Genomic DNA, 14,291 nt, shown 5'->3' on the forward strand with positions numbered 1-14,291 from the left:
TGGAGCCTGTTTAAAGCGACTTGAACGAAGACTTTCCCCACTATGCTGAGCAGGGAGATTCCATGGTAGTTGTTGCAGTCACCGCGGTCACCCTTTTTCTTATAGAGGATGATATTGGCATCGCGCATGTCCTGTGGTACTGCTCCCTCGTCCCAGCACAGGCAAAGCAGTTCGTAGAGTGCTGAAAGTATAGCAGGCTTGGCACTCTTGATTATTTCGGGGTAATGCTGTCCTTCCCAGGGGCTTTTCCGCTGGCTAGAGAATCAATGGCATCACTGAGTTCCGATTTTGTTGGCTGTACGTCCAGCTCATCCATGACTGGCAGAGACTGGGCTGCATTGAGGGCTGTCTCAGTGACATCATTTTCCCTGGAGTACAGTCCTAGGTAGTGCTGCACCCGGCGGTCCATTTGCTTGCGTTGGTCAGTGATTGTGTCCCCTGATTTAGATTTGAGGGGGGCGATCTTCTTGATGGTTGGCCCAAAAGCTCTCTTAATGCCGTCATACATTCCTCTGATGTTTCCGATGTCAGAGGCCAGCTGAATATGACTATATAGGTGTTGCCAGTAGTCATTTGCGCAGCGCCTGGCTGTTCTTTGTGCAGCGCTTCTGGCTACTTTTAAGTGCTACGGATGTTAACTCGCTGGGGGCTTTCTTGTAGTTCAGCAGTGCAATGCGCTTAGCGGCTATGACAGGTTCCAGCTCTTCAAAGTGAGATTGAAACCAGTCTGCATTCTGCTTCACACGTTTGCCGTAGGTGATCATTGCTGAGTCATAGATAGCGTCTCTGATGTGGGCCCACTTGGTCTCTGCATCCCCTGTAGGAGTGTTTTGAAGGGTTTTTTCAAGTCAATTTAGAAAGTTATAGAACAGCTATGGATAAGAAATTCTGTTTTTGTTGATGCGCGGGTGGCCCTTCTGCTTGGAGTGATGCAGCTTCTTTGGTTTGAGTCTAACCTTGCTGCACACCAGGGAGTGGTCGGAGTCGCAGTCCGCACTGTGGAAGCTGCTTGTGATTTGAACGCTGTTTAAAGAGGCTCGCCTTGTGACGGTGAGGTCCAGCTGGTGCCAACGACGTGATCTTGGGTGCCTCCAAGAAACCTGGTGACAGGGTTTAGTGTGAAAGAATGAGTTGGTGATGCAGAGGTTATGATAGGTACACAACTCAAGCAGTCTCTGTCCATTCTCATTTATCCTTCCAATGCCATAGCACCCAAGGCAGGAGGGCCATGAGTCACGGTCGGCCCCAACCCTGGCATTAAAGTCCCCCAGCAGGAACAGTTGTTCGGTATTGGGGATGCTATTAATGATATTATGGAGTAGAACCGGTCTTGAGCTTCAGGTGGGGAGCAGAATGTTGGAGCATAGATGCTGAGTAGGTGTCCTGGACCAGAGGCGGGTAGCAGTCGGATGGAGAGTATGTGTTCCAAGCCATTTGAGGGTGGCTCTGTCATGCTGAGCAAAGAGTTTCTGATGGCGAAGCCCACTCCATGCTGTCTTGGTTCTTCAGGATCCCTACCCTGCCAGAAGAAGGTGTAGTCTTGCTCTCTTAGAGATCTGCTCACAGGGAGGCATGTCTCCTGAAGTGCTGCAATGTTCACATTGAGTATACTGAGCTCGTTGTTAATGATGTCGGTCTTCCGAGAATCGTTGATTTGTGTAAGGTCATCCGACAGGCCAGGGAACATAGTTCTGACGTTCCAGCTTGCAAAACGAAGGACTGGTACCTTCTTTCCTTTTTTTGTCGTGCTGTTTGGTGCAGTGTTGCAGTCCACTTTTCGGGCAATGACCCTGAGCTCCAAGCACCCATTGAAGCAGGTGGACTGTGGCGGGACAGAACCTTTTTGACCGGGGGCTGCCTGGTTTGAGACAGGCGGTAGCTGTCCAGTGAGATGCGATGACCCCTCCCACCGACAAAGGCAACCTGTGGCGCCCAATCTCTACGCCAATTGAGCTGGACCTATAACCCGTAACTGCTGCCTTCCATGTTGTTTTGGTCGCTGTGAGGCCACTATGGAGTGACCTCTCCATGGCGCATGCCTGGGCGGATGTATGGAGGTTGTGATTTGCTCAAGCGTCAAAACCCCTCTCTCGGCCTTCCTGGGGTCCAAAGGAGTGCAGAGCATGACATTTGGCACCGGTGTGGCTGCAGGAACTGCCGGAAACATGCCTTCGGGGTTCTGTTCCGGATTTTCTGTTAGGGTTTACTCCCTTGGCCTTGGTCTCTCCCGAGATTCCCACAAGGCAGTGGGGTTGTTAGGGGCCCTGCTCAGGGATAGGTGGATGCCGGTGGGGGGAGAGGTGTGGAGGGAAGGGGGTGCGAGGGGGAGCTGGGAAGGGGGCTGCAGGGGGGTAGGGAAGGGGGTGCGAGGGGAAGATGGTGCGGGGGTGGAGGAAGGGGATGCAGGTAATAAAACATTTCATCAGCTCCCACGATTGTCCTCTAGTGATCTGAATGCTGGTGGGGTACCTTCATTAATTGGTTAGTAGTAATGCACTTAAGAAAACAGGGAAAGGAGAGGTTAATTTATGAGAGTGCTAATGGGAGACAGCAAGGGATGTCAGACACTGCAAAGGAAATGGAGGAGGGGAATGAAGACGTGTGCGAAAAAGAGGAATATGAAAATAAAACCACAGATTTGAAGGAAATCTTTGGAAGCAAAGAATTTCAGAAGTCACACTGTGGTTGTGTTTTCGAATTGCGTGCTGATAGAAAGTATCGGTGGATCTATCTGGATGCTGTCTATTTCTGCAGCCTAAGAGCTTTGAAAAACTTGATGCATACTCTATGTAATCTATTGCCTGTCACTTTGTTCTGTTGCTGCTAATAGTGGCAAGTTGTTAAAGGACCCATTGTGTAATAGTGATGGCGTTAACCTATTAATGGATCACATGCCAATTTGAAATCTCTCAATGGAAGATAAATCCAGCAGAAGACAAATATAGGCCAGCTGCATTCCACAAGCATGCTGTCAGTCAGATTACTTAACCTCTTTATCTCCCTCTCCTCTATCCCCACCTTCTCCCTCCTGCCTGGCCCTTCCCTCCAGTCGTGGTTCAGTTGGTGGTACTCTTGCTTCGGAGTCATGAAGATATTGCGTTCAAGCCCTGCTCCAGGACTTCACAAAAATCAAGGCTGACACCCCAGTGAAGTACTGAGGAGTTCGGCAATGTTCTGTCTTTCGGATGAAATATTAAACCGAGGCCCTATTTTCCCCCTCAGGTGGATGTAAAAGATTCCATGGCACTATTTTGAAGAGGAGCAGGGGAGTTATTCAGTGTCCTGGCCAATATTTATTCCTCAATCAACATCACAAAAAAAATTATTCAGTCATTATCACATTGCTTTTTGAGGGAACATGCTGTATGCAAATTAGCTGCCATGTCTCCCACATTACAACATTGACAGCACTTCAAAAGTACTTCATCGGCTGTAAAGTGTTTTGGGTGTCATGTCGTCGTGAAAGGGACTATGTAAATGCAAGTCTTTCATTTCTTTTCCCTGTCCCTCCAACCCCCTTGTTTTTCCCCAAAGTCCTAAGCTCTGGAATACTCTACCTCTCTCTCCTTCGAGGAGTTAAGGTAAAGACTCTCCTTAAAATCTACTGCTTTGGCCAAGTTTTTGGTCACCTGGCCGATTATCTCCTTATGTGGCTTGGTCGCATATTTTGTTTTATAATGCCCCTGTGAAGCTCGGGACGTTTTATTATGTTCAAGGCAAGGTATAAATGTAGGTTGTTGTTATATGGCTCATTGTCACATTTTTGTTTGGTTGCATTTCTATGAAGTGCCTTGGTTTTCATACATTAAATGCACTGTATAAATGCAAGTTGCTGTTACGGTAGATAGAAACCGTTCGGAATATGATAGACTGACCGAAATCCTACAAACCATACAAGGTACAAACTTCAGGTAGTACATTTAAAGCACTCTAACACATGCAAGTTCATATCGAGGAAGAGCAGTTCTAAGTGAACATTTGACACCATATTCAGCCAGCCAGAGCAGGGGGAGAGGGGCAGCAGTTTGGATTGTCATGATGTACAGGGAATGTAATTCAAAAATACAAAATGGATTCCAAATATTCAACAGTTTGGTGGTTACCTTTATTTAAAAAAAAAAATGGATTTTGAAAATGTTTATTTCTGCTTAAAATGTACCTCTGGGTGGTTTTGGTCGATCTGTAACTAGTTCCTGATTAGTTTCCTTCGAGCCAATTGCAATGCGCTAGCACCATGATAATGAAAGTTCATGTCTAATAATATGTCTTGGTTTCCAGTGACAGATTAGGATTTTTTCCACAGATTTTATATCAAGCCAGTGAGTGGATGAAAAATTACTTGTATGATAGCTTTTCTTGCAATATTCAGGACCGCAAATGTGGTTACTGTTAAACAATTTGCAGTAGCCATAGCAACAGAAAAGCAAGTAAAATTGAACAGTCAGTCTGGTTAAGCCTGAGGGACCCAGGTAACCTCTGGGGAAAAACGATTTGCTGCAGAGCTTAGTCACAGTTGGAGCTGCCTGCCCTTCTCAGCTAAAGGCTGATGGTGGCAGCAGGATTGGCAGTACCATAGCAATCACACTACTCGCCTTTTTGTGGCACTGCATGGTGGCATGAGTGAGAGAAATTTAAGTGAACGGCTACAACATTTCTCTGATCATTGAGAGTTGTAAACAACTTGCTGACAGAGGAGGGGAGCCATAGTGCTGCTTCATGAGTGACTTTACATAAATTATACTTCCCTGAGGTGTTCTTATTCAAATGTATTTCTTCACTAAAACTGCTGTCAGTTAACTTTAAAATTGAACAATGCAGCTGTGTTACAGCTGTTTGTTTTCTCTGCTCAAGATTCTGCTTCTTGAAGAGGCTGTGGGTGCTCACTAGCCTCCAATACCTTGTCCAAATGTCCATTCTTGTGAGTTTAGAAAGTCAGTGCTGGCGAGCTGTCTGACCATAAAGGGTACTGCAGCTAGGCCCAATGTTGTCTTGGCTCCATACCATGTGTCATGTTTCCAACAAAGTCCACTAGATAGCAGTTAGGAAATTGGAACACTGACTCATCTTTCCCATACCTGTATATTTAAAATCCCATGTGCAGCTCACCACCACCTTCTCAAGGGCAATTAGGGATGGGCAATAAATGCTGGCCTGGCCAGCGACGCCCACATCCCATGAATGAATAAAAAAAACCATTCCTGTCCATTTAAAATGAAGCCAACTGTGGCTGCACCAGCTAACTCAGGCCTGTCCCTACTACCTTCTCGTCAGCACCCACACCTTCCCCTCATGTGGCAGCACCATTCTTCGCCAGCTGCCCAAGTTCTCTGCTCTGCTGGTTTGCAACTTGTACCCTTCCATACTGCACCTGCCTGCTATCATTGCATGACAGTCTGCAAGTACACATAGCACTGAAAGATCTTAAGGCTATATGCGGAGCCTCCAGGCTGAGAGTTGCATATGCTTTGACAGTAGTGCCAGGGAGGCAGAAGTCGGAATCCTGGCGCTCTCTCACCCGTAGACCAGAGAGAGGATTTGAGGCTGATTTCAATGCTCCAATCACTGTCCCAGCTGAGTTCAACTTGCGCAGTACAGGTTGGGAGTCAAGTCTGGAGCCTTTTGGTCTGTGTGGCTCAATAGAACAGCACACTCCGCATTTCCCCACCAATCTGTCACATAGATGATGTGTGTGGCTCATATGTATCTTGCAGTATTTTCAGCAATGAAAAGGATGCTGAATATAGTGGAAACTTTTCTTTAATTCAAGTATGCAGCGAATTAGCTTCATGTTTTCCACCATGTTTGTGATAGTCCCTGCACTTGCTAACTTTATCTCCAGACATCTGCTTCATTGTGAACAGGCTGTCTTCATCTCTGTGGGTGCCTTTTTAATATGCTTGAAATTCGAAGGCATCAAAGACTGTTCTAGTGTCATTGCTTTGGCTTTTCTCTTCTAAGATGCCTGCTCATTTCATAGAAAGCAGGATAAGAGATCAAGAGAAGGCAACATCAAAAGACTTTCTAAATATGTTATTTCAGTTATGAATTGCTATTCTTTGTCAAAAGAAAATTACAGTATGAGAATAGATTCCCGTTGTAACTTAATTGAGGGGCTCTGATGGCTTTAAGTGGCTTATGAATATCACATACTCACTGAGTTACCTTACAATCACTCCCTACTCTTGCTTTCTTTGTAATTTTTCTTTTATTCGTTCATGGGATGTGGGCGTTACTGGCTAGGCCAGCATTTGTTGCCCTTGAGAAGGTGGACGTGAGCTGCCTTCTTGAACTGCTGCAATCCGTGTGGGGTAGGTGTACCAACAGTGCTGTTAGGAAGGGTGTTCCAGGATTTTGACCCAGCGACAGTGAAGGAATGGCAATATAATTCCAAGATAGGATGGTGTATGCCTTGGAGGGGAACTTGCAGATGGTGGTGTTATGTAATGGACAATTCTTTGTGTGATTGTCTTTAAAATTATTGCAAGTTCTGACTGAAAATATTTGTTTCTCGCTTCTGGTGCAGTTTTTGTGGGGTGGGTCAACCCTCTGGTACCTCATCCCAAGTGGCTGTCTGAGTGTCAGCAGCTATTCAGTCATGGAGGGCATTACCACTGAGCCTAATCTTTGCCCAAATATTTTCCAGCAGGAAGTCATTGGATAGCAACGAGAAACCTGGCAGTTTCCCCCCTGCTACTCCAAGAGCCCTGAAGCCAGTTGCACTCCAATCCAGCTGACAGCAGCAAATACAGCACAGATCAAGGATCCAACCTGAGTTTCCTAATATACATATGGTTTAGTACTACGCTTAGTGGGTGTACCTACACACTGATCCATCAGGGGTGCCTATATTTGAATTCACTTCAAGGGTTGTGATATTTGCAGGAACTTTGTGATGTTGTTTTATTAAAGAATAATTTTGCAGTGTTCACCTGAATCAGGACTGCTGGAACAAGCCTCGAGCTATAGGGTGGGACAAGTATCAAGTGAAGCTCTCCCTACTTTCACTAACCTTCCCACAGGGACACCAGTGTGAATTTATCCATTTTACAGCAGCCATTCCTATGCCTTCTCTTGAGTGAAGGTGCCAATTAAGTGCTGAATTGTTGGCTGTTTGTGCTGTGGGCCCAAGGCTGTTAGTAATTGGGCAGAAAGTACCGAGACCTGTTTCATATAGAACCCTTCCAGCCAGCAGAAGGGGGCCTTTATTACATCAGTCTGGGCTTGATTCAAACCAATTAGCTGAGGTGGAATGCTGCTGTGCCACCAAGTCCCAGAGAAGGTGGCGGCGCAGTGGTTAGCACCGCAGCCTCACAGCTCCAGCGACCCGGGTTCAGTTCTGGGTACTGCCTGTGTGGAGTTTGCAAGTTCTCCCTGTGTCTGCGTGGGTTTCCTCCGGGTGCTCCGGTTTCCTCCCACATGCCAAAGACTTGCTTGGTTGGTAGGTAAATTGGCCATTATAAATTGCCCCTAGTATAGGTAGGTGGTAGGGAAATATAGGGACAGGTGGGGATGTGGTAGGAATATGGAATTAGTGTAGGATTAGTATAAATGGGTGGTTGATGGTCGGCACAGACTCGGTGGGCCGAAGGGCCTGTTTCAGTGCTGTATCTCTAAACTAAACTTATCTTTCTGCCTAATTCTGGTAACTAGCTTCACTCTCACAGTTGGAACCATGCAATTTAATTATTGCAAGAGAGAACTTGAAAGAGATCTGGGTTGTTGGCTCACTTGTCATTCACTGTGACTGAACAGTACAAAGTGACAATAAGGGGAAACGGAATGCTCAGTTGTATTACCAGCTCAGTTGTATTCAAACCCTCATTAACTGTCAGGCTACATCTCGAGTACTTTATAATTCTGGTCTGAGAGGCAGTGCAGGGGACAGTAACCAGGTTAATCCAAGTGCCAGAGAATTTTGAGACATGATTTAAGGTGATTGGTAGAAGGATTAGAGGGGACATGAGGAAAACTTTTTCATCCAGAGGGTGGGGGGTGTCTGGAATTCACTGCCCAGATTGATGGTGGAGGCAGAAACCCTCAACTCATTTAAAAAGTATCTGGATCTGCACCTGAAGTGCTGTAACCTACAAAACTACGGACCAGATGCTAGAAGATGGGATTAGAATGGGCAGCTAGCTTTTTCAGCCAACGCAAACACGATTGGCTGAATGGCCTCTTTCTGTGCTGTAACTTTTCTATGGTTCTATGATTCGATGAGCTAGAACTCTTTAAAAAATGCCTCATAGGAGACCACATGCAAGTATATAACAACAGAAACAACTTAACCTTTATAAAGCACTTCTATTGTAGAAAAAATGTCCCAAGGCGCTTCAAAGAGGAAAAAGCTACAGGCGTTAAGTCTGAAGTGGAGGGTATGGGCTAGTGACTTGTTAAAGGGGTAGAAAAGGGAGGGGTGGGTGGAAGGCTTTAGGGAAAGTTCTAAAGGGTTGTGCTCAATCATTTGAATGTTCTGCCACTAGAAGCAAGTGAGGGGTGGATAAGATACAGGTGCCAAAATTTTGGAGGAGTTAGAATTTATTCAAGGTAGAGAGTAGAAGGCTGGCAAGGAAGGCATAGGAGAGAGTCTGGAGATGAAGGTATGGATGAATCTTTGGCAGTGGCAGGGTGAGATGGGGCAGCAACAGATGATGTGAATGTAGAAGTAAATGTTTTTGCTGACGGACAGGATATGGTTTTTGAAGCTCAGGGCGGCACAGTGGCGCAGTCGGGCGTCGCAGTGGTTAGTACCGCAGCCTCACAGCTCCAGCGACCCGGGTTCAATTCTGGGTTCTCCCTGTGTCTGTGTGGGTTTCCTCCGGGTGCTCCGGTTTCCTCCCACATGCCAAAGACTTGCAGGTTGATAGGTAAATTGGCTATTAGCAATTGCCCCTAGTGTAGGTAGGTGGTCGGGAAATATAGGGACAGGTGGGGATGTGGTAGGAATATGGAATTAGTGTAGGATTAGTATAAATGGGTGGTTGATGGTCGGCACAGACTTGGTGGGCTGAAGGGCCTGTTTCAGTGCTGTATCTCTAAACTAAACTAAACTAAGCTCTACATTGAACAGAATGCTGGGATTCCTGAACTGAGTGTCCGGGGAAAGGGATGGAGTGGATACCAAAAGAGCTGAGTTTTTGGTGGAAGGAATCAAAAATTGTGGCTTCTGTGTGATGGTTTTGGTCCTCCCAATGTTCTGGAAGCAGACTGGCTCTTGCACAATTTTATGTTGGGCAGGCAGTCTGACACACAAGGCGGTTATGGGGTTAAGGAAAGTGGTGGAGTGATAAAGTTGTATGTACATATGAAGGTTGACCCTGTGGCTGTGAATGATACCACTAGGGGAGGTATTATGTAGATGAGGGGGCCAAGAATGGACCCCTGAGAGGGGAAATCATTGCCTGAGGTGCCATAGCTGTGTTAACAGATAAGGATGGAACCAAACAATGGCCATCCCGCAAAAGGTGGATATTATGAGTGTGATTGACCATGTTGAATGTTCCATGTAGATCTTGAAGAACCAGGAGAGATAACGAGTCGAGGTCATGGGTGGGATGCAAGTAAAACCCCAGTAAAAGAGATCGTATTGTTGCTATGAGTCAGGCAAAGTGCCCAAACATCTGAGATTTTTTCCAATAAAATGCTTGTCATTTATCTTGTGATTGCCATAACTTCAAAAAAATATACACAGATCACATGTCTCGTGGGACAGAAATTCTATTTTTGTCACACTTCTGTTTTGTGTATGCAATATGCTTTATATAGATTTATGCACATAATTCTGTAAAATGTCTGAAATGGCAGTAGAGCTGTAAGTGGCTTGGTTAAAATGGGAACACATACTGTGAAACAAAGTGCTTAAATCTGCAATTAGGCAAGACAAGTAGAAGTAGCTCAAAACATTGTTTAATGTATCTGCAGCCTGCTTACAGTCAATTGCAGGAGAACTGGAGTGGGTAAGGATGCAAGAAAGATGAAAACCAAGCAGGAGAGGTCTGTATTAAAGTATAATGGAGTTGAAAGTTATAAAGGAGAATTTAAACACATTTGGGATGGCTATATAGAAGCACTATCTGCCATAACCTGTGATGTTGATATAACTGTTAATAATCATGGTTTTGCTTAGAAATGTAGTCTTGCTACCCAGTTCACATCACAATTTAAGTACAGGAACACTGCAACCATTTATCACTTATTGTTGCGGGCAAAATGTTACTTTAAAAAAAAAAAATTTGGGCACAATCGTATTATACAGCAACCACATTTCCATCGTAGATGTTACAGATCTCAGGATTTTGAACGGGAATGAGAATTAAGTATTCAGACCATTGGCATTGTGCTTAATATGCAAATACATTATGTTTTAAGCTGTTAGGATAAATGTTCACAGTAATGGATCTCTCAGACTATCTTTCTAGTCTCAGCTGATAGACCAGGATAGAGCAGAACTCTGCTATATCCTCCAGGGAGAGACGAGGAATAGAGTCAGCTCAAGCTTCTGCCGAACCTTGTAGTGCATGATGCAAAAACTGGGATATGTCTAGGAGCAGGCCGCATGTGTGCAATAAATCTTCTTTAAGTGTGGAATTTTTGTTTTTTGATTTGCTTTAGCATGCAGGTTCAATTTAAAGGTGCCTTATTAGGATGTAGATTCACTATTTTGAGTCTTGTACCTGCTACACTCTGTAATTCACTTTCAAAGTACCACACATTAAAGATACAAAACAAACTTTTAAAAATAAAGAGAAAGACAATCATTGCCTCTAAAATTTATAGTCCATTACCCCTGCCTTTTAATTCACCTCAAGAACTATAATGCTCTCCAATTACATCAAATGTCTGTTTATACCACTGCTCCACAGGGAGTACCTGAGCAATAGTCAAGTTAGCAGCAAAACATCAGTTGTTCTAAACTTCACGTTATCCATCAATATTACAGCAAACATATGATATCTAGTTCATGTTTTTCCACAGTTCGGATGTTAGACTTGTGCATCAAATCTCTGCACCTCACTTGCACCTGATTGGCTTGTGTTTCCTATAAAACAGTAGCAAATCACAGCTTAACAGGTAGGGAATGCACCAATCGAAAGAAGCTATAAAAATTCACCAAGGAAAAGTCCAAAGAACAGTCAGTGAGCAGTCAAGAAATAGCTATCAATTCAAGAAAAGAAAAATTAACCAGTGAAATTACTGCTTTGCTCACCAGTGCTATATCATTTTTCTTTTCAGACATGGTATCCAATAAATTGCAGAATAGCAACGTGTTTACCATTGCAAAGAGGAATGTGGAGGGGCAGGATATGTTGTACCAATCCTTGAAGCTGACCAACGGGATCTGGATGCTTGCAGAACTGCGTATTCAACCTGGAAACCCCAACTACACGGTAAGAGTGTGCATCGCAGTCAAGACATTTTTGTTAAGTAACAGTGTACCTAAAGTAGTGTTCCGATTTCTGGGCAATTGAGTAAAACCCAGAGTACTTAGGGTGGCATTAGGGACTCCACAAATTAGCTTCAGTATCTCAGGGCTAGAGAGAAAAATTAGCTAGGATTCATACCCTTCATCACACTCCAGTAACTCCTTGCTGGAAATTATGTATGTATGATGTTGAAGTGAGGCAGGGACTCAGCTTGGGTGCAATGGCTCCCAGGATTGAATAGTCTGCTGACACTCTGACTGTAGATCAGAACATGAAAACTGGCCAGGAATGCAAGGTTTTAGAAAGTGGCCAGGCATGCAAGGTTTTAGAAAGTGGCCAGGCATTTATGGAACTGTACCCAAGCACAAGAGGAAGGGAGAAAATTAAGCGGTGTGGAACATGAGTTCAGGAAGATGTATCTTACTCACTTAGCTTTGCCTAATTATTTGTCTCAATGGCGAAGGAAGTTAGCCCATAATGGATTTTCTTGCGCATTGCTAGTTTCCTGAAAAGTCCCCAAAACCACCTTCAGGGCTGCTGCAAATTAGGTGTTACACATAAACATAGCCAATGTCACAGTAATAAAGAACATGACCATGTGCATTTACTTGCATTACAAAAATACCCATGGATCAGCTTTTCTTTTTCCTCCGCACTGAATAGGTGCATAACTTGTTCATTTTCTAATTAATTCATTGGACTATTATTGCAGTGTGCTGTGGAGATCAGCAGTAAAGTGCTTTTGGTTTTTCATTTTCAGATGAGGCCAAATAGATTGAACTGAAGAACGGAAAGGGGGCAATCACTACTGAGATTGTACTATAGACCCCCAAACAATCAAAGAGATAGACGAGCAAATATGTAGGCAAATCTCTAAGAAGTACAAAAATAATAGGATAGTAATAGTGAGGGATTTCAATTTCCCTAATATTAATTGGGATAGAATTAGTGTGAAAGGCGCAGATGGAGCAGAATTCTTAAAATGCATTCGAAAGAACTTTTTTTAGCCAGTACATAGCAAGCCCAATAAGAGAAGAGCCAGTTCTGGACTTAGTTTTAGGGAATGAAGCTGGGCAAGTGGAAGCGGTATCGTTTGGGTAGCACTTTGGTGGAAGTGATCATAATTCAGCTAGATTTGGGGTAGATATGGAAAAGGACAAAGATCGACTAGGGATAAAAGTTCTCAATTGGGGAAAAGCTAATTTTATGAAACGGAGATATGATTTAGCTAAAGTGGACTGGAAACAGCTAAATTAGTGTCAAGTTAGTGGGAGGCATTCAAGGAAGAGCTAGTGAAGGTTCAGAGCAAGTATGTTCTCTTAAAAAGGAGAGGATTAGCAAATCCAGAGCTCCTGGATGTCAAAGGATTTAAAGGAGAGGATAAAGAAAAAAAAGAGAACCTTATGACAGATACCGAGGGCTCAATACTGCAGAAAACCTAGAGTATAAAAAGTCTGGGGGTGAAACTAAAAAGGAAACTAGGAAAGTATAGAGAGGGCATGAAAAAATATTGGCAAGTAAAATAAAGGAAAACCCAAAGTTTTTTTTAAATAAATACATTAAGAGCATGAGGATAATTAAAGAAAGAATAGTGTCTTTTGGGGATCATAAGGGTAACCAGTATCTGGAGTACAAAGGCATGGTTCTGAATGAATATTTTGGTAACTGTTTTCACAAAAGAGAGGGACGATGCAGATATTGCAATCAGGGAGGAGGAGTGTGAAATAGTAGATGAAATTGACATAAAGAGGAAGTATTAAGGAGTTTAACATCTTTGAAGTGGATAAATCCCCAGGCCTGGATGAAATGTATCCTTGGTTGTTAAGAGAAGCAAGAGAAGAAATAGTGGCGTCTCTGACCATCATTTTCCAATCCCCTCTGGCTGCTGGTGTGGTGCCAGAGGACTAGAGGACAGTTAACGTTGTACCATTGTTTAAAAAGGGAGAAAGGGATAGACTGAGTAAGCCTAACCTCAGTGGTGGGAAAATTATTGGAAAAAAGTTTGAGGGAACAGGATAAATCTTCCTTTAGAAAGACAGATTATTTAAAGACAGTCTGCATGGATTTGTTAAGGACGGCCATGTCTGACTAACTTGATTGAATTTTTTGAGGAGGTTAACAAGGAAGGTCGAGGAGAGTAGTGCATTTGATGTGGGCTACATGGATTTTAGCAAGGCTTTTGATAAGGTCCCATATGGCAGACTGGTCACAAAAGTAAAAGTGGCAAGTTGGATCCAAAATTGGCTCCGAGGTAGGAAGCAAAGGGGAATAGTCAATAGGTATTTTTGTGACTGGAAGGCTACCTCTAGTCGAGTTCTGCAGGGCTCAGTACTAGGTCCCTTGTTTTTGTGGTATATATCAATGATTTGGGCTTGCATATAGGGGGAATGATTAAGAAGTTTGCAGATGATACAAAAATTGTCCGTGTAGTTGATAATGAAGAATAAGACTGTAGACTGCAGGAAGATATCAATGGACTAATCAGGTGGGCAGAGCAGTGACAAATGTATTTCAGTCTGGAGAGGTGTGAAGTAATACATTTAAGGAAGGCCAGAAAGGCAAGGGAATGCACAATAAATGGTAGGATGCTGAGAAGTGAAGAGGAACAGAGGGATCTTGGAGTACATGTCCACGGATCCTTGAAGGTGGTTGAACAGGTAGATAAGGTGGTCAAGAAGGCATATGGGATACTTGCCTTTATCAACTGAGGCACAGATTAAAAGAGCAGAGAGGTTATGCTGGAACAGTATAAAACACTAGTTAAGCCACAGCTAGAGTACTGCATACAGTTCTGGTCACCGCTCTATAGGAAAGATGTGATTGCACCAGAGAGTACAGAAGAGATTTATGCAGATGTTGCCTGGACTGGAG

The 14,291-nt window shown here is 43.9% G+C and overlaps 1 protein-coding gene across 1 annotated transcript in view; it reads left to right on the top strand.

The window, feature by feature from the left end:
• Nucleotides 1–14,291, top strand: part of ap2b1 (adaptor related protein complex 2 subunit beta 1) — a 266,519-nt gene that overhangs the window by 208,231 nt on the left and 43,997 nt on the right. Inside the window, exons 33-34 of the mRNA XM_068009879.1 lie at nt 9,507–9,557; nt 11,230–11,384. Coding sequence (XP_067865980.1) covers nt 9,507–9,557; nt 11,230–11,384 — 206 coding nt within the window. The remainder of the gene's footprint in view (nt 1–9,506; nt 9,558–11,229; nt 11,385–14,291) is intronic.

The sequence above is a fragment of the Heterodontus francisci genome, chromosome 30, assembly GCF_036365525.1.
Source record: "Heterodontus francisci isolate sHetFra1 chromosome 30, sHetFra1.hap1, whole genome shotgun sequence".
Classification (NCBI taxonomy): domain Eukaryota; kingdom Metazoa; phylum Chordata; class Chondrichthyes; order Heterodontiformes; family Heterodontidae; genus Heterodontus; species Heterodontus francisci.